Here is a 19,037-nt window from a genome sequence, read left to right as displayed (position 1 = left end):
TCTTCTCTGGATTGGCCTCGATTCCTCGGCCGGAAACCAAGAAACCGAGGAGCTTGCCCGCCGGCACCCCGAAAAAACACTTCTCGGGGTTGAGCTTGAGGCGGGTGGTGCGGAGACTGTTGAAAGTCTCGGCAAGGTCCTCGAGCAGGGTGGCGCGGTCTCGGGACTTGACCACGAGATCGTCGATGTAGGCCTCGACGTTGCGGCCAACCTGCGAATCAAGGGTAATGCGAATGGCGCGCTGGAAAGAAGACCCAGCATTGCGCAAACCAAAAGGCATTGACATATAATAGTAAGTCCCCACCGGAGTGGTAAAAGCTTTTCTTCGTCCTCAACGGCCATGCGGATCTGGTGATACCCGGAGTTTGCATCTAAAAAACATAAAAGATTGCATCCCGCGGTTGCATCTACAATTTGATCAATGCGGGGCAAGGGAAAAGGATCTTTAGGGCAAGCCTTATTTAGGTCGGTGTAGTCCACACACATGCGGAGCTTGCCGTTGGCTTTCGGGATGATGACTGGATTTGCCAGCCAGTCGGGGTGGAGGACCTCTCGGATAAATCCGGCGTCAAGGAGCTTGCTGACCTGCTCCCGGATGAACTCCTGGCACTCAGGCGCCTGCCGTCGGACCTTTTGCTTCACCGGGCGGGTGTCCGGGCGCACTGCCAAGTGATGCTCGATCACCTCCCTGGGGATCCCGGGCATGTCGGACAGTTGCCATGCAAACACATCTGTGTTGGCCCGGAGGAAGGTGACGAGCGCGCTTTCCTATTTGCTGCCCAGGTCACCGCGGATCCGGATGACCTGGGTAGCGCCTTCGCCCACCACGACCTCCTTCGTAGGAACAGAGGTGTTGGCGGCGAGTCGGGGTTTGGATGAAGAGGGTCCCAGGCCCCCTGTGCAGCCTTCGACTTTGGCCTGCGCTGAAACCAGAGCCATGTACGACTGCTCGGCGCAGGAGATGGCGCCGCCGGAGTTGGCAATCACGGAGATGGGGCCTGCTGGGCCCGGCATCTTAACCGTGAGATACGCATAATGTGCGGCCATCATGAATTTGGCGAGGACCGGATGCCCGAGGATGGCGTTGTAGGGGAGGGGGAGCTCCGCGACGTCGAAGAGGACGTTCTCCGTGCGGAAGTTGTCCCGACTCCCAAAGGTCACAGGTAGCACGACCTGCCCGAGGGGCAGGGAGTGCCCGGGTGTCACTCCGCAGAATGGGAGCGACGGCCTTAGGTGCCTGGAGGACACCTGCAGCTTTTCAAAAGCCTCCTTGGAGAGGAGATTGAGGCCTGCACCACCATCAATCAGCACTCTGCCGACCTTGACATTGCAGATGGTGGGGGACACTACCAGGGGTAGTCGCCCCACGGCTGCAATACTTGCGGGGTGGTCGGCCATGCTGAACGTGATCGGGGCGTCCGACCACTTTATGGGCCTAGCGGCTTCCTCGCTCGGGGTTGCCGAGCACACCTCGCGCCGCATGACCTTGATGCCACGGTGCGAGGAAGGCGTGTAGGCGGCTCCGTCGATGAAGGCGACGGTATGCTCGGGCTCCTGGAAGCCGAGCTCGGTGTTGCCGGGGGCGGCCTCAGCATCGCCTCCCCCGCGGGACTCGTCGCGCTCCCTCTGGCGTTGCTCGACGAGACCTTTGACTGTACGACACTCCGTGAGATCGTGCCTTCTGGTCTGGTGTATGGGGCACCATTTGCCTGGCTCGGGCCCCGCGGGAGCGGGGACCCTCGGTGGAGCAGGAGCCCGGCCGAGTGCCGGGGCTCTTGCGGGAGCCGGTGCCCTAGCTGGTCCGGGGCCCTCGCGGGGGCCGGTGCCCTAGCTGGTGCCGAGGCCCGAGGAGGGGCCCTTGCGGGCGCGGGCCGTCTGTCGGCGGCCGCCCGACGTTCTTGCCGGCGGTCGGGCTCTTGGGCCGGCCTACGGGCGGGGCCCTGGGCCGGTTCGACAGGAGCGGCTTCGCGCTTTCTTCTCTTCTTCTTTTCCCTCCTGTCGGAACGGGAAGAACTTGGCTGGTCGGCGGTGGGGCGTGGAGCATGCCACGCCTGGGCCTCCGCCGCCTTGGCGCACTTATCAGCCAGTGCGAAGAGCTCCGCAGTGGTTTCGATTTCGTGTGTACCTAGCTTTTCGAGTATCCGCTCATCGCGGATGCCCATCGCGGATGCCCTGCTGGAAGGCGGTGATGACAGCGTGGGGGGCTACCCGCGGGATGGTGTTGCGGACCTGGCTGAAGCGCTGAATAAAGCGCCGCAACGTCTCCCCCTCCTGTTGCTTGACGGCGTGGAGGTCGCACTCCAAACCGGGGCGCGTGAATGTGCCCTGAAAATTAGCCACAAACTGGTGGCAGAGGTCATCCCAGGAGCTAATAGACCCTGGGGGTAAGTTCATGAGCCAAGAACGGGCAGAGCCCCTCAAGGCAACATGGAAATAATTTGCCATCACCTTTTCACTGCCCCTGGCCGCTTGGACGGCCGTAGTGTAGATCTGGAGGAACTCGACGGGGTCGATGGACCCGTCGTACTTCTCCGGCAGCTCAGGGCGGAACTTGGAGGGCCATTTGACCCGACGGAGCTCAGTGGTAAAGGCACGGCAACCGGTGCCGTACCCCATGACGCGGGCGGTAGTCCTTGGTGGCGAATGCCGGTGAGCCGGGGATTCCTGGCGATCGTGGGCCGGGAAAGAGGAAGCCTGATCCTCTGCCTCGGCCTCCTGCCGGGTCTCCCGCTGGTGCTCGAGAGTGACGGGCGCATCTTCGTGGCCCCTCCGCTCGTTGAGACGCAAGCGGAGGTCCTGGGCTTCGGACGCGGCCAGGGGGGTGGCGCTCCGCCTGGAGGCCCCCCGGCCCGCGCGAACGTTGCCCGTTGATGAGCCAGTTCTGGCAGCGCCACACTGAGTGGTGGCGCGAGAACTCCCGGCCAGCACCTGGCGGCGAGCAGTGCTGACCAGGGTGACGACGTCTTGGATCCACCGGCCTTCCGGAGTGTTCGGCGTTGCCTGGACAGGCGGATGCCTGAGGAGAGCATGCGCCGCAAGCAGTGCGCTCCCCGGGCCGGCCTCGCTGAAAGCGAGTGTACGCCGAAGTGGCACCCGGTGCTGTCCAGAGGCGGACCTTGCGGCCGGGATTTCGACCACCTGCTGGGGGTCAGACGGTGCACTGGCGGCGGCGGTGGCGGCCCTGCTGGGCCCAGCACCCTGGTCCCCTTGGGAGGGGAAAGTCGCGTGTGCAGATAGTGGCTGCTGCTGGAACGCAGCAGCGACTGGGGCCTCCTGGACGTCGGGCAGCATTTCCTCACTGGAAGTGGTGCCGGAACGCTGGAGACAGTGTCCACCTGCCATTTTTTCCTACGGAAGAAAACAAACGAACAGATTCAGGGATGTTCCCCCCTACCTGGCGCGCCAGCTGTCGGAGGATTAACTCCTGTCGCAGGGATCCCGAGAGACCCCTTTTTAGAGATTCGGCCGGGGGGATGATCCTGAATAAGTTCGTCGGAGAAATAAATGGAAGTGGAAGTAAATGCAACGGCCGGTGGTGGGGGATGATTGACCTAGTGCAAAGGGAAGTAAATGTACCGGAGTTTAGACAGGTTTGGGCCGCACGGGGGCGTAATACCCTACTCCTGTATGGATGCAATAACTTATCCTGAGGGGGATCTCTCAGGAATATATCTGGTTACAAGAATATAGTGTCTAACTGAGAGCTTGAGGCTCCTTGTTCTTCGGTAGGAGCTCTGCTCAGGCTTGCTTGCAATGTCTTCGTCTGTTGGCTTGGTTCGTTGTGGGGTTCGTCTTTTTCGTCTGAGTGTGGCACGGTCGACTGCTTGGGCTTGTGTTCCATCCAATTTGTTTTCTTCTCTCGGTATGCCGATCCTTTTATGCACTCGCCGGCCGCGACATACCCCGAACGGGAAGGAAGGGGCACAAGTTCCAAGACGCCACAACTGAGAAATGCGTCATCATTTCCTCTGGGCGAAGTGACAGGGGCGGTGGAAAAACGCGGCGCGCGTCCGGTCACTCGTCACTGTGGATGCCCTGGCGACGGGCGCCGTTGAGAGGGCCCACCGGGCAGCCACAGAGGCACCCGGCGTGCCCGCCCTGTCTTGTTCCTCTGCCACGGCAGGGCGGCAGGCGGAACGCCTTGATCCTGGCAACGTTATCCCGAGATACACCGGATGATACGGGACGGGACCCGTGCAATTAATGGCCCCACGCCTCTCTGCCAAAGCATGGCAGGGACTGACACTGCGGCGGGAGCAGTTGGGGATGTCAGGCCGCGCACGCCCATTAAATGTGGCCTCGGACCTCTGACTGGTTGACACCTCATCGGCGGGCCCCTCGGGGGTACTGTTCACCTCCCCGAGCACCCTCTCTCGAGAATGCCTATCTTTACCCTCGGGGTACCGGGCGCTCAGGGGCACTGTTTACCTCCCTGAGCACCCTCTCCCGAGCACTCTCGCACGAACCTTCGGGGAACCGAGTGCTCGGGGGCTGCCACGTGCAACCCCGAGCATTCTCTCCCGAGCACTTTTGCACTGACCCTCGGGGAACCGGGCGCTCGGGGGCTGCCGCACGCAGCCCCCCGAGCGCTCTCTCCCGGAACTTAGCTCTTCTGATCGTCGGGGGACTAGGGTGCTCGGGGGTGACCGGGCACCTCCCCGAGCACTTTCTTCCCGGTACTTGGACTCTGCGGGTCATCGGGGAACTGGGATGCTCGGGGACCAGAGGCTGTGGCCCCGAGCACCTTCTCCCGGAACTTAGATTTTCCTCATCTCGCAGGAGGGACCTCGCGGGACGGTGACACGTGGTGGACGGCTGGCCTGGCCTCGGGACTCAGGGACCCCTGGTTCCTGATACACCGACAGCAATGCATGAAGAGTTAGAAAACTTCGAGAGAAACCAAGTTTGGGTCCTTGTAGAGCCACCTCCCAATGTTCACACGATAGCCACAAAATGAGTTTTCAAAAACAAACATGGGGAGGATGCATCTGTAGTGAGAAACAAGGCTAGACTACTGACTCAGGGTTTCACTCAAATAGAGGGGATGGACTTTAGAGAGACATCTGTACCGATAGCTAGACTAGAAGCCATTATGATATTTATTGCTTTTGCAGCATCCCAGGGTTTCAAGTTGTATCAAATGGACGTCAAGAGTGCGTTCCTAAATGGTTTTATACATGAAGAGGTTTATGTCAAGCAACCTTCATACTTTGAATACACTAAATACCTATATAGAATATACAAGTTTCAGAAAGCTTTGTATGTGTTTAACCAAGCGCCTAAGGCATGTTATGATAGGTTTAGGTCTTTCTTGTTAGAGCATGGGTATATCATGGGGTCGGTTGATAGAATTTTATTCACTCTCAAGCATGACAAAGATTTACTACTTGTTCAGATTTACATGGATGATATCATTTTTTGTGGCTCTTCTCATGCACTTGTGTCCAAATTTGTAGAAACTATGAGCAGAGAATTCGAGATGTCGATGACGGATGAGCTTAACTTCTTCCTTGAATTTCAAATCAAGCAAAACAAGTAGGATACATCCGTCCACCAGACGAAGTACTCCAAGGAGCTACTGAAGAAGTTCGACATGAGCGACATGAAGCCCTTGACGACACCGATAGATACCTCGACTATGCTTGATCCGGATGAAGATGGCGAAGCGGTGGATCAGCGGGAGTTCAGGAGCATGATTGATTCTCTCATGTACCTGACGATGACAAGATCGGACATCCACTTCGCCGTCTGCCTCTACGCACGCTTCCAAGCTTCACTAAGGATGTCTCACCGCCAAGTGGTGAAACACATTCTTATATACCTCAAGCACACTCTCGAGTATGGACTCTGGTTTTCTGCTTCCTTTTCGTTGTCTCTTCGAGGTTTTTCTAATGTGGATTTTGCTGGGTGTAGAATTGACAGGAAGAGTACTTCTGGTACGTGTCATTTCTTGGGCACTTCTCTTATGTGTTGATCTTTTCACAGGTAGTCTAGCATTACACAGTTTACTACTGAAGCTGAATATGTAGCTGCAACTAGCTATTGCTCATAGATTTTGTGGATGGTTGCTACCTTGAGGGACTTTGGGTAAGATTTCAGGAGTGTGTCACTTTTGTGTGACAACACCAGTGCCATAAGCTTAGCCAATAATCCAGTCTAGCTCTCCAGAACCAATACATAGATGTGAGATTCTACTTTCTGAGAGACCGTAATGAGAAAGGGATATAGACTTGAAATACATTGATACTCAATACCAGCTAGCCGACATCTTCATCAAGCTTCTAGATGGTATTAGATTTGCCTATTTTAGGGTAGAGCTTGGTGTATGCCATCCCTATCGCATTGTATCAGGGGGAGTTGCATTTCTATATATTTTATCTTACTTTTGTTGCATTTGCATTGTATCGTATCATGTAAGATAATCATAGTAGTTGAGCTTTGACTTATATGTCTTTAGCATTTTCGATTGCTAGACTTGAATTTGGACTAAGTTGAATAGTTGTGCAGAGCAACCTTTTAATCTCAGGCCCATCTTAATGCTTTGGTATGAAACATTTCAAGTAAGCTAGCTTTTCTTAAGATGAAATTTGATAATTTTATGACTATGAAATGCTACATACCTGATCATCATGTTTGCAATTACTTTGACTTAGTCAATACTTGTGTTAAGGCTAGTTTGATGAATATCTTGCTTTAGGCTTTTTGGTTCAAGTCAATGGATTGGGAAATATTGCACTATAGTTTCTATCTTTTCAAATGTTTAGCTCATGATAGAACCTTTAGGGAACATATGTTCCTTGTGTCGTAAAGACACTACTTGAATTGATCTTGTAAAACTTTGATAATTTGCGAAAAATTGAATAACCTTGAAAAATAAAGTTACTTGTGTGAAAATATGATCCAATACGGTTGTCTTGAAGCCTCAAGGTATTTGTCGTACCCAGTTGCACGATACTTTGCTTGGATAAGAGGTAACTTGAGAATAAAAATGAAAGAAATGTGCCTAATTGCTCAATTTTATTTTAAATCACTTGGTCTAACTAAGTCTTGGTTTCATATGTGAGCGTTTGTAAAGCCTACTGGCATGAATGCTTGTTTGTCTAGTTTGAGATTGAAGTTGACTAGTTCTTAATGCTTTTATTGCATCAGCACAAGTGAATGCTTATGTGGTGGTCACTTTGAACATGATTTGGCTATGTGAAATTAAATGCGCCAACTAATTCTTCAGGTTTAGCTTGTACAACTTTATGTTATTGTGTCTCTGTTTTTTTTAGCCTTTTGTGCATTTGTGAGCTCCGTCTTTTACTTTCCATAGCCCTGTGACGTTTCTAGCTTTTATAAATACTTTGTGGTATACTTGTAAAAGCTCATTAGTATTGCATATTCATGCATTGCATAATTTTTTGTCCTTGATATTTGCATTACCAAAGGGGGAGAAATGAATAAAAAAGGGGAGAAATGAAAGAAAAATCAAAGAAAAATCTTGCATAAAATAAAAATTGTGCATTCATCAAGGGGGATCATTTGATTTTGTGTTTTGAGTTATTGTTGCATAAAAAATGTGTCTTGGTTTATATGTGATGAGTGATTAACAAGATTATCGATTTGATTTGTCGAGTTTTAGATTGCTTGAGCTTGGTTGAGTATTTTGATTATGGACTAATTGAAGTTAGAGTTGTAGAAATGTGTTTTCTTGTCTCATGGTATGCATGTGACGGATGCAACTTGACGGTCGACGACAGGTGATCGAGGCTAAGCAGGTGCTTGATGCCGTACGATTAAGGAGGCTAGGTGAAGTCAAAGGTGATCTTAGCTGTACACGTGGATGTCAAGTAAAGCATAAAACATAGGATGAAGACGTCGTGTTGACAAAATCAAGCGAAAGAGATGTTAGTGTAAGTGACAAAGCAGCCCAAGGGATTGGGAGCAGGAGAAACTTGCCGGCAGTCAGGATCGTAAGATGGAGTATACGTGTCGACATCAGAGCGCTTGCTTAAGATGTGAGCAAGTGGCGAGTTACGCTTTGAGAAGTGTGCAGAGGGTTTCATGGTTGGACCTTAAAATCGTGGGATGATTGGAGGAGTATGTGATACCATCGCGAAGCTTGCGTTAAGACGAAGCTAAGTCGTGAAGACGCCATGATCGTTCGATAGATGGAATAAGAAATAGATCAAAATACCCTTAGTGGTAGGTCGAAGTGTATTACAATATAAGAGGATTTTGGTAACAACTTAGAAAACTTAGGAGTCAAATTTCCTAGTCCTATAAATAAAGGGATAGAGTTATGAAAGAGTTGGAACCAGCCACTTGAGCCCCTTATGCTATCTATTGAAGAGCCTAGTGCTAGGGTTTTAAAGGAGAGAAAGATAAGAGCTTAGCCTATGTAATATGTGAGAGTTTTTGAGAAAAAAATTCTTATAATCTGCCTAAAATAGAGTTGATCTCTTTGAGTAATAAACTTTATGTTTTTGCATATGCTTGAATTCCACTCCTAGTCTGTCTATTAGTTCTCTTGCAAGTTTATAAGTTTTTCTTTCGGTTATGATTTTCTTGTTGATTTTCGTTTTTGCTTTTGAGCTACGATTTTTTAATTTTGAGAAGTTATTTTTCTTGTTGCTAGAGGCATAAACGTTCATATACTCATATATTTAAGAGAATCTTGAATCTCCTTATCTCTGGAGCATCAACTTAGAGAGTTACTTTTTTTATATAAAAAACATATGAAATGGACTTGAATAGAATTTATTTTTTGCTTTATATCTCTAAAGTTTATATTTCTATTTATATGTTTTTCTTTATATTCTATCCATGGGTTCAAGATGTAAACCCTCTATTTAAAAAAATATAAGACTTCTATTCATCCATATAGTCGCTGTTCTCGGTCCTTAAAAAACAACTAGAACCAAAACACTAAGCTGTCTTTTAACTGCCTGGTAGACCTTACAAGTCAGACTCCAACACACTGCTACACTTTTGTTTTCGAATACGCTCCTTCCACACAAGCCAGACGGTCAGTATGAACAAAGAATCGAACCCTTCTTCTTGATCCGCGGTAGCAGGCGTATTGTTTGCATCCAACAGCCCTTGAGAGTGGTTCCCCTGACGACGGCGTAGTCAATTCCCAGCCAAGAGAGGACCTCCCACCACACCCGCTTGGTGTAGGAGCATGAGACGAAGATGTGATCGCAGGTTTCAGGTTCCTGATCGCACAAGACACATGTCGTGTGAGCTTGCAGACCTTGCTATATTCTACGATCTGCAGTCCACAATTGTCGCTTGAAAGCCAGCCACATGAAAAACTTTACTTTCAGCAGCGACTAGGTTTTCCATATAGAGAAATTTCTTATTTACTATTGAAAGATAAGATATTTTTTTATTCTACGGAATAATTTTTTTTATTTATCACTACTTCTAATTTACATTCTTTTCTTGCTACTACCGTCCATTTAATAAATAAGAAAGTTCATTTTATAAGATGACATAGAAAAGATTACTTTATCTTCCAATAGCAAATTAAGATTTTTCTCCTCCATATAGGCTTCGCACCGCGAAGCTGTACTGAACCCTGGTGAAGCATTAGTAGTCTGATTTGACCGTGTATTGACCATTTTCTGTCCAACGCGAAGCGAAGACATCGTCAGAGCCGGGCTGCAGTTGGAGCTCAGACAACCGGTCCAACAATTGCACACATTCCATTAAAGCTTGGACTGATAGGGCCCCAGTTATGTCTCTGATCCACCGGCAGCCTGCCAATGCTTCCGCAACAGTTCTCGAATTCTTGATCCTTGGCCTAATTAGAGAAGCCAAAGCCGGTGCTTGACTGCTGATTGAGTCGCCATCAAGCTATTTGTCAGCCCAAAATAAGATCCGTTCGCCATTGCCAACGACAACACGGATAGAGGCGTTGAATAGAGCCTGAACCTCCGGCTCCACTCGAATATCCAAAGCTGACCAAGCCCGTTCAGAGTTGTTCTTTTTGCAACCAGAGCCATCGAAGGCGCAAAGCATATCCAGTCAGTTTCAGATCAGCGACGTCCAGCACACTGTTAAAATGAAATATCCGGTTAGTTTCAGATCAGCGACGTCCAGCACACTGCTAAAATGAACTGAATTTGAGATGTCTGGTAGACATGAATGTCGTTAACCGCCTGAGATGTCAGGAAAGCGTTACGAACAGACCATCCATGAATTGTGATGCGCCATATTAAATTTGAACTTTAGTTATGTATGAAGCGCAAGGACAACTCGAATCAATGTTCAGAAAGTACTGAAGCTCGTTTTCTGACGGTAGCATATATATAATCTAGCAGTCTAGGACCATTGGGCTGTTGCACACAAATAGCTGCAAAATTTATAGATATAATCACGATATTTATGACAAAAACAGAGAAGATACCAACTAATCAAAATGTTCGTGACCCTACTCTCTGGAAGTCTGGAGAAGAACATCGGAGGAACGAAAGGACTAAACAACACTGATCAAAGATTTATCCTAACAAAGAAGAACAAAGGCTGTTCATCGGTGACACTACTAGGGCGTTTTACAGCAGAAACAATCAACTAATCATACTATGGTAACGACGAGATGGTCTGTGATACATCGATCATATGCTCAAGTCCTGGCAACGAGCCTGTGATGACGCATATGTCGGTTCTGCTTCTGCCGTAGTATCCGGCACATGGACGCCTTCTCCTTGAGCTCCTGGAAGGCTCGCATGGTGTCCACGTCGAATCCGCCAGCAAACTGCACGAAGCAACGAGTACATATTCCTTTAGCATGCTCCTTCTGATAGGATAGAGCTATGAATTCTTTTCGTATACTTGTGCATAACAGGTGTACGTATACCTGGTGCACTCTGAAGGCGAACCGCACTCCTTGAAGCATCAGTTCCTCGTCTTCAGCTCCTCCCTTGATCGCCTCAAGCTCAGAGGAAACCCGTTTCAGATACTTCATTGCTAGCTTCACCGACTGGAGTTTGATCTGCACATCACAGCTCTCATCAATAATCATCAGACTGCTAATTTGTTCAAACAGCCGATTAAAATAAGCACCCGAGTATATCCATGAAATGTGTGAAAACAATAACAGCTAGGTATTACTATTGACTCATCAAAATTTCTAGAGCAAATTACGATCAGTTAAAACTGGAATATTTCCATCGTCCAATGAGATATCATATCTATAGTACTATACACCTAGCTTTCTTCTTATTCTTTTTTGCTGCATTTTCATTTCTAGCATAAAGCTGGTGAGTCTGATATTTCTTTTTTGTAGAATTATTTAAATAGGTTTGACATGAATTCTACAGTCCAATTCAGGTTTTTTTTTGGATTTTTCCATATATGCATGCTAACCTAGATGGTTATATGTACATAGTTGACCCATTGACATTTGACTCTGATAGTGAGTTTTTGTGGCCTAGAGATAAGATGTCTAAACAAAAGTGCGCACAAGATTATAATAGCGCTGGTTTAATGAATTAAATTAAGCATATCCGTATTCTAAAAGATGCTTTAATATCTGTGTTTCATTGGTTACATATCACGAAATATAGTAATCTTGAATAAACTAAGAAGCTATAAATGAAATTAATTCCCCGGTTCCAACTCCATGGCTAGGTGAGGACTCGACTTGATCAAATCAAATGTACAGAGGAAGAGAGCAAGGGACGGTGACTACAACAGCTGCTGGAACACAATTTTTCAATTATATCATCTCTTATTTAACATCAAATTGTACAAATTAATAGGATGTGTTATTATAATATCTCTTGCATGGTCACCGACACCACACAGGTAATCAATGCGGGCAATAGGTCGAAACTATTGCCTTACAATACTTTGGATTAGAGTATAACAAAAAATTGCTAATCAAATTAAACTATTAGGAACGACACATATTTTGGATTAGAGTGGGTATTATCATTGCCAACTTCTAAATTTCATTAGCTTTTAAATCAAGTCTAGCCGCCAATTGCGCGGGCACTCGGTTAGTATACCTATCTAGGTGGTACAGAACTTGCAGTCAAATGCAAGAAAGGGTATTGCATTCATCTAACAGCCCGTTTATGATTTGGGAAATGGTCCAAAATGTAAACAAAACCACAACCATCCGGTGTAAGTACGGCGCAACCAACCAATACAGTGGACCTACAACACTCTGGATGCAGATCCGTAGGGATATTTTATATTTCTTTCGACCATAATACTTGACAAAGTAAAGAAACAAAATAGTCACAAAAAAGTAAGAACACACCGATGCAAAGTTTTTGCAGTAGTTTATGATTCCTTTCAGTCTATCGGATATGGAGCAGGTCGAACGATGCTGAAATTTTTTTGGGAACCACAAACCCAACCAGGCAACCAGAACACGCCCTGTGGCACACTCACAGTTCACGCAGCAGGGCGCCAGCACATCGCACACCGCCGAACACGGCAATGGCAGTGAAAAACAACAGGGATCACGCATGGCGCCGCCAAATTGCTAGCACCATTGCGCGAGTAACTTCCAGGGGAATGGATCGGCCGCGGCCGCGTCGGTGCATTCGTGGCTGGACCTACCGATGGCGCGGACGCAGGAAGACACGGCTCCCGAGGTGTCGCGGGCTTGTTCTCTAGCTGTAGCGGTGGAGACAGGAGGGAACGAAGCACGGGCACGCAGCGGCACGCTCACGAGATGCGCCGCGCCGACTCACGTGCACGCCCACGCCCACGCCATATCCCAACAGAAGCTGAAAACGACCACGCTTGCTTCTGTCGGTCCCGGCCGTACGTGAGAGCAAGAGACGCCGACGCATTCACCTCGAATTTCCTTTTGTCACGTACCGGCCGGTACGGCGCCACCGCCGACGGGCTCGACCTGCACGTGAACTAGCAGCATCGCGTCGGATCACGCGCGGGTGTGGGCTGGGCGGTCTTGCTACTTGTTGTACGTACGTGCCTCCCGGACATGTGCGGACGGAAGCGAAAAGTTCTCTGCCACGTCGCGTCTCGACTCTCGAGGAAGAGCTTTGTCCTCTAGAAACGTAAAATCATCTCCCCCCCCCCCCCAAGTACTCAATCAGAATGTCACGGGCCACGGTGACGGGTACGAATCGAAGTTACCTGGCTGACGATGCCGGTGTCTTGCTGCATCCACTCCCACGGGATCTGGAACCGGGTGTACCGGCTCGTGGCGGCGTCCCGGACGCGCGCAAGGTTGTACACGCCGTGCTCCAACCTGCAATGCAACGCCATAGATCATTGGTTACAACTGCGTACGAGTAACATCGTGCATCTCACGGCCGGAGTGATCGCGCTTACTTCTCGAAGAGGGCCTGCATCTTCTTGAGGGCGGCAGCGCAGGGCTGGCGGGCGTCGTCGCGGAAGGAGGCGGCCTCCGCCTCCAGCTTCTTGAGGTCGCAGTAGCCGAACGCCGCCTCGCGGAGCGCGTCCGCCTTCTGCTCCGGCCACTCGAAGTGCTTCAGCACCGCGCGCTCGTCCACCTGTACGCACGGCAAACCGAGCCAATAAGCATCGGTCGAACACAGAGCAGCTTAATTTGCCGCTCTTTTGCTGTACATCGATTCCGTCGCGCGCACGTACCAGGCGCGAGAGCTTGTCGTCGAGCCACTTGACGAAGGTGACGACGTCCTCGATGTGGACGAACGCCGCGCCTCCCACCTCCTTGATCAGGAACCGGATGAAATCGCCCTGCCTCTCCACGTCCGACTTGATCTGCGGTGCAGAGCCAAACAACATAATTCTCCGGCATTAGCGTGGATTATTTTAGACGCTAATCCTATCCCAAATCGCAAGTACTGCTACTATCTTCCTTAGAACTGAAATCAAGCCGAGCAACATTTACTACTGGTAAGTGGTAACACAGACACACTTAACGCTTACTCCAACGGCAAACCAATAACGAATCTCCGGACAAGATCGCGACTAATCTTCGGATTAATTTAAGGACGTAACTCACACATCTAGTTAAGCAAAACCGTACCAATGCCTTCAATGCATTCCGTACGGCTGTTTCTGGTTCAAGTTTAACTGTCTATACTACCACTATCACAGTCACAGCAAGTCTGTAACTGCATTCCCACCACAGCATGCTCGCGGCTTCAGATCAGAATAAAATCTAGGGCCGTCACCTTTGGGATTGTGACATGGACACCAAGGATAAAAGAAGAAGAAGAAGAAAGGGGAGGTATCTGTTTTACTCGTTGTACCTGCATGGATCAAGATTTGGCAGCATGCATGCACAGGCTGATCTGAGCAATAACTAACCTATCTGTCCAACCAAACCGCTTGTAATCTTGCAATAACGACCGAGAACGATGCCCTCACTGTTCTAGTACTATACTACTGCGCCAGACGTTCCTATGAAGGATCGTCCAGTCGTTCGCTTGGTAGCTGCTAAAGAGGACTACTACCTAATGCCTAATCTAAATGCAGTTGCGTACAAGATGATGTTTAAGGGGAGGAAAAAAAAAAGAAGAAAACAAGATGATGTTTCAGTTCTATGCACCGCGAGGAGGTGAGCCGAACGGTTCTCGATTTCGCCGATCATGTCGCGCGCCGCCGCCACGCCGCCGCCGTTCGCGGCCTCGGTTCCGGCCCCGCCGTCCCTCCTCGACTCCCTCCGCATCAGAGAGTGGTAGAACTCCACCACCTCCGGCTCGCGCCTGACGCATTGCCCAGAGGCCCCTGGTGGAGACGCGCCGCCGAACGGCCTCCTCGCCGGAGGGGGAGGAGGCGGCGGAGGTGGAGCGGCGGCGGTCCCGCAGACGCTGACTGAGCTGGAGGGAGAGGAGCTCTTTCTCGGGATTGGCGCAGGTGGCGGTGGAGGGCGAGGTGGTGGAGGCGGAGGTATCGGCGGCAGCTTCGAGAGCTCTGGCACGCGGGGTTTTGGTGCAGCCGCCGCGTCCGACGACCAGCAGGAGTACACTGGTGAAGTCAACGTGGAAGAAGACGGCGAGGGTGGGGAAGAACTTGAGGGCGAAGCGTGCGACGAGACGGAGAAGTAGGACTTGGACTTGAAAGGCGCCGGCGGCATTGGCGGCGCCGGAGGCGGCGGAATGTACGGTCTCCCAGCTCCAAGTTGAGCTAAACTCGCATGATTTGGAGCGGCACTGGAGTTTTCTAGATGCTCGTTTGACGCCGAGGCCGACGACGAGCAGTCATCGGCGTCCGCCGCCGCTTCCTGTTGCTTCCTCAGCTCTGCTATTTCCTTCTCCATCTCAACGATCCTCTGCTTTCTGCTCGTTACCTCCAGTGCGGCGGCGTCGAGCTCGGCGCACAGCCGCGCGTTCTCGGACCCCAACCGGTCCGCGGTCTCCTTGCACCTCTCGAGCTCGCTGCTCTTCGCGGCGAGCTCGGCCTCCAGGAAGGGCACGATGGCGACGGTCTCCCTGAGTATCTTCTGCTCCAGCAGTTCGACGCGGAGGCGCGACTCCCTCTCCTGGAGCTGCTCGATGGCGCGCAGCAGCTCGGCGACCTGCGGAGTGCGCGCCGGCCGCACCTGGGCCGACGAGCGCGGGAAGTAGGCGCCGAAGGAGCGCGCGAACGCCGACGCCTTGGACGGCGCCGAGCCGGCCGGCGACGCGGAGCCCAACGACGGCTCCAGGGTAGCCGTCTGCGCAAGAGACTCCGGCGCCGGCGACTTGCTGCTGCGCTGGAAGCCAATGGCCGCCTTGACGCGCCCGGCCACCATGGCGGCGGACGTGCGGCCTTTGATGGGGGCGTTGCCTACTCAACAGGAGAACGTACGTGCGGCTAGTGTTGTGCCGCTGCGGACATGGTTGCGTCAGTGCGCGTACGTGCTGCTGCGGCGGCGGTGGCGGTGGCGGTGGCGTTGTGGTGCTGGTTTTCTCTGCATGGGCGCGTCGGGCTAGCGTTCTGCTCTTGGCTGGTGCTGCCGGGTTTAAGTGGAAGGGGGGGTTCCGAGGAACGGGTCTTTTGGTCGGAAAGGAGATGGCCGGGAAGCGAGTGCAATACACAGCGTCACAGGCTCACAGCTGATTGTGAATTGGTGGGTAAAAATCTGTATCGGCCGGGGGAGGGACCAATAACAGAGGAGGGACGCGCGACGAGTGAGGCCGCTCCACCGCTGGAAGCGCGCGTGCCGCTAATGTACGTGCGTTATTGTTGCACGCCTACTGTCTGTACTGCTCAAAAGCTCTAGAATCTAGACCGAAACAAGTTCTAGATGCACAACGTGAAAATACGGCTGTAGCCAATTCTTTGCTCCCGGTAAAAGCCGACTACGCCCTGTTTCCAAGAGACATGCATATGTGCACCCTGTTTTCTGAAGAAAAACAAAATTCTGTTTCCTGTTAATGCTACTAGTAGAACTTCAAATGCTACTAGGCTTTGGAAAATCATTGTGCTCGTATTCGTGTTGAGACTTGAAACTCGTTTTGGACCATCACACGTAGAGACAGCAAAAGCCACTTCCTACTGTAGTTTACAGGAACGCAGGTACTAGAGATCCCTACGTTAGAATTAGAGTGATGGTGATGTTCTGTGTAACGTTGGTCTAGTGGCTTATTATAGCGATCAGTGGTAATCATATTCAGCTGTGCGTTCGGTTCGGTAGTATATTCGAAACCTTAGTTGATCGTGAATAGTCAAAGTCGTTTGGTCGTTCCTGCTCTTATGGACCGTAGAGCTGCATGTAATTCGGTAGTGTATTTGAAACCTTAGTTGATCGTGAATAGTCAAAGACGTTTGGTCGTTCCTGCTCTTATGGATCGTAGAGCTGCATGCACTCAGGCACTTGCTATATAATGAAGATGATCCCAATCGGATCACTTACGTTTTGGCAAACAATTCTCTCTTGATTATTCTTTTATGGTATCGGAGCCATGATCTAACCATGACTGGCTCTAAAGACTCCAACAACTTTGCTACTTCTGTTGCCTTCCACCAAAACAACTCTACATCTTTTTCTGCTCCTACACAAACCGCCAGTCTCCTGCCCACGCCAGCCTTCAACCACGTGATCAATGTCAAACTATCACAGGACAACTACCTGCTCTGGTCAGCCCAAGTGCTTCCCTATCTGAGGAGTCAACGGCTCCTTGGCTACATTGATGGCACTGTCACTCGCTCCAACACGACCATCACCATCAATGGCGAAGGTGGACCTTAAATCACCTTCAATCTAGAGTACACCACTGGTATCGGTAGGATCAGCTCGTGCTGAGTGTGCTCTTGTCCTCCCTTACCAAGGAAGTGCTCTCTAGCGTCACCCTCATGTCGACATCCCATGAGGTATGGCATCACCTTGAAAGTATGTTTGTGTCAAGCTCGAGGGCATGCACTATGCAGATCCGCATGCAACTAGCCACGATCCAGAAGAAGGGTCTCGATGTTGTCGATTACTTCCGCAAGTTGAAGAACCTTAGCAACACCCTTTCGTCAATTGGCAAGCCTCTTGAAGATGAAGAGATCATCTCCTACATGCTGCAAGGACTCGGTTCAGAGTTCAATCCTCTGGTGATAAGCATCACTACTCATAACAATCCCGTCACCATTAGCGACGTCTACACACATATGCTCAGCTGAGCTAAGAATTGAGCAAAACAATACAATGGGCTAGGTATCCTCTGTTAACAATGCAAACATGACTCAATGGTCTGCTGATGGAAAGAACAGTCGCGGCCGTGGGCGCGGTGACCGGTCGCCAAGAGGATGTGGTAGCCAACCCTCTGAAGGTCAGTCTGGTCAAAGCAATGGCATCACCTATCAAGCATGTGAGAAACCTGGCCATGACACACGACGTTGCTGGCATTGGTTAGACCACAACTACCAAGCTAATGATGCCAATGTTGTTGGTGCCACTACATCAAACAACAACTCGGTCAACCCTAACTGGTACATCGACACTAGCGCGATAGACCACATCGCCAACGACCTCAAACGACTGACAACCAGGGAGCACTACACTAGAGGAGATCAAGTCCAAGTAACAAATGGCTCAGGCTTGTCTATTAGTCATACTGGGAATTCGATTAGTACTAGATCAAATCATCCCCTTTACCTAAAATGAGTCCTTCGTGTTGCTAACATCAATATGCACTTAATCTCTGTTTGCAAACCACATCAATATGTCTCCTTTGTCAATGACTACAACAAATATGTGTATCTATTTTCTAAAATGCACATTTCTTCAGTTTCAGAAACATGTTGAAACTCTTCTCAATTCTAGAATTCGTGTTGTTCAGACTAATTGGGGGGAGGGGGGCGTTGAATATAATCGCCTTCATAGTTACTTCAAACACATAGGAATCTCTCACCACATTTCGTTCCCATATTACTCATCAACAAAATAGGGTTACTGAGCAAAAACACTGGCACATTGTAGAAATCGGCATTTCCCTTCTAGCACAAGCACAAATGCTACTGAGATTTTGGGATGACACCTTTTACAGTTTGTTACCTGATCAACAGGATGCCTATCTTGCATGTATTTGGTTGTGCACACACTGGTCTAGCTTGCATGCATACAAATCTAGAAAAGTGAATTTTAGAACCAAGTAGTGTGTGTTCTTGGGTATAGTTTTTCTCACAAAGGCTATAAGTGCTTTGATCGATCTACATGCTGAATTGATCTCTCGTGATGTGGTGTTTGTTGAGAATGTTTTTCCTTTTGCTGTTCAACCCATTATAGACACTTGACTACCAAACAAATCACATCATCCTACACCAGTTAAACCCCTTCTCTATCATGAGCATGAACTCAAAGGAATTCATTTGATTGACACTAGCCTTCCTACTAATCCAGTGGTAAATAATTCTCCTATGAGTAATAGCTCACTTGATCTATCTGTTGGCACTAATCTCTCAGGCACTAGTGTTTCACCTTCAGGTCTGTTAGGGTCATAGAGCAGCTTTTCTAAAGATTCATGCCTTGGTCCTGTGGTTGAACAACTTGAGTCAGGTACAAGTCCTGCTGGATCTGGTGCATTCAATCCACCTGACACAACAAGGCAACATCCAATGCAAAGTGGACTATTTGACAGAATTATCAAGCCCAAAGAATTTAGAGATGG

At 49.8% G+C, this 19,037-nt stretch overlaps 1 protein-coding gene and 1 non-coding gene across 2 annotated transcripts; one reads left to right on the top strand and one right to left on the bottom strand.

Moving 5' to 3' along the window:
* Positions 1-10,318: 10,318 nt before the first annotated feature.
* On the bottom strand, positions 10,319-16,097 carry LOC133916894 (protein INCREASED PETAL GROWTH ANISOTROPY 1-like). The gene is made up of 6 exons (XM_062360776.1): positions 14,510-16,097; positions 13,585-13,716; positions 13,303-13,484; positions 13,105-13,219; positions 10,847-10,981; positions 10,319-10,744 (listed from the first exon to the last, which is right to left on the bottom strand). Exons 1-6 carry the CDS (start codon positions 15,692-15,694, stop codon positions 10,613-10,615), a joined length of 1,881 nt encoding a protein of 626 aa, XP_062216760.1. The 5' UTR covers positions 15,695-16,097; the 3' UTR covers positions 10,319-10,612.
* A 1,318-nt stretch (positions 16,098-17,415) lies between these two features.
* On the top strand, positions 17,416-17,552 carry LOC133891457 (small nucleolar RNA Z247). The gene has a single exon (XR_009904221.1). It is a non-coding gene; the product is annotated as a small nucleolar RNA Z247 (small nucleolar RNA).
* Positions 17,553-19,037: the final 1,485 nt, after the last annotated feature.

This window comes from Phragmites australis, chromosome 1 (assembly GCF_958298935.1).
Source record: "Phragmites australis chromosome 1, lpPhrAust1.1, whole genome shotgun sequence".
Lineage (NCBI taxonomy): Eukaryota > Viridiplantae > Streptophyta > Magnoliopsida > Poales > Poaceae > Phragmites > Phragmites australis.
This window is presented reverse-complemented; position numbering and strand designations above follow the sequence as displayed.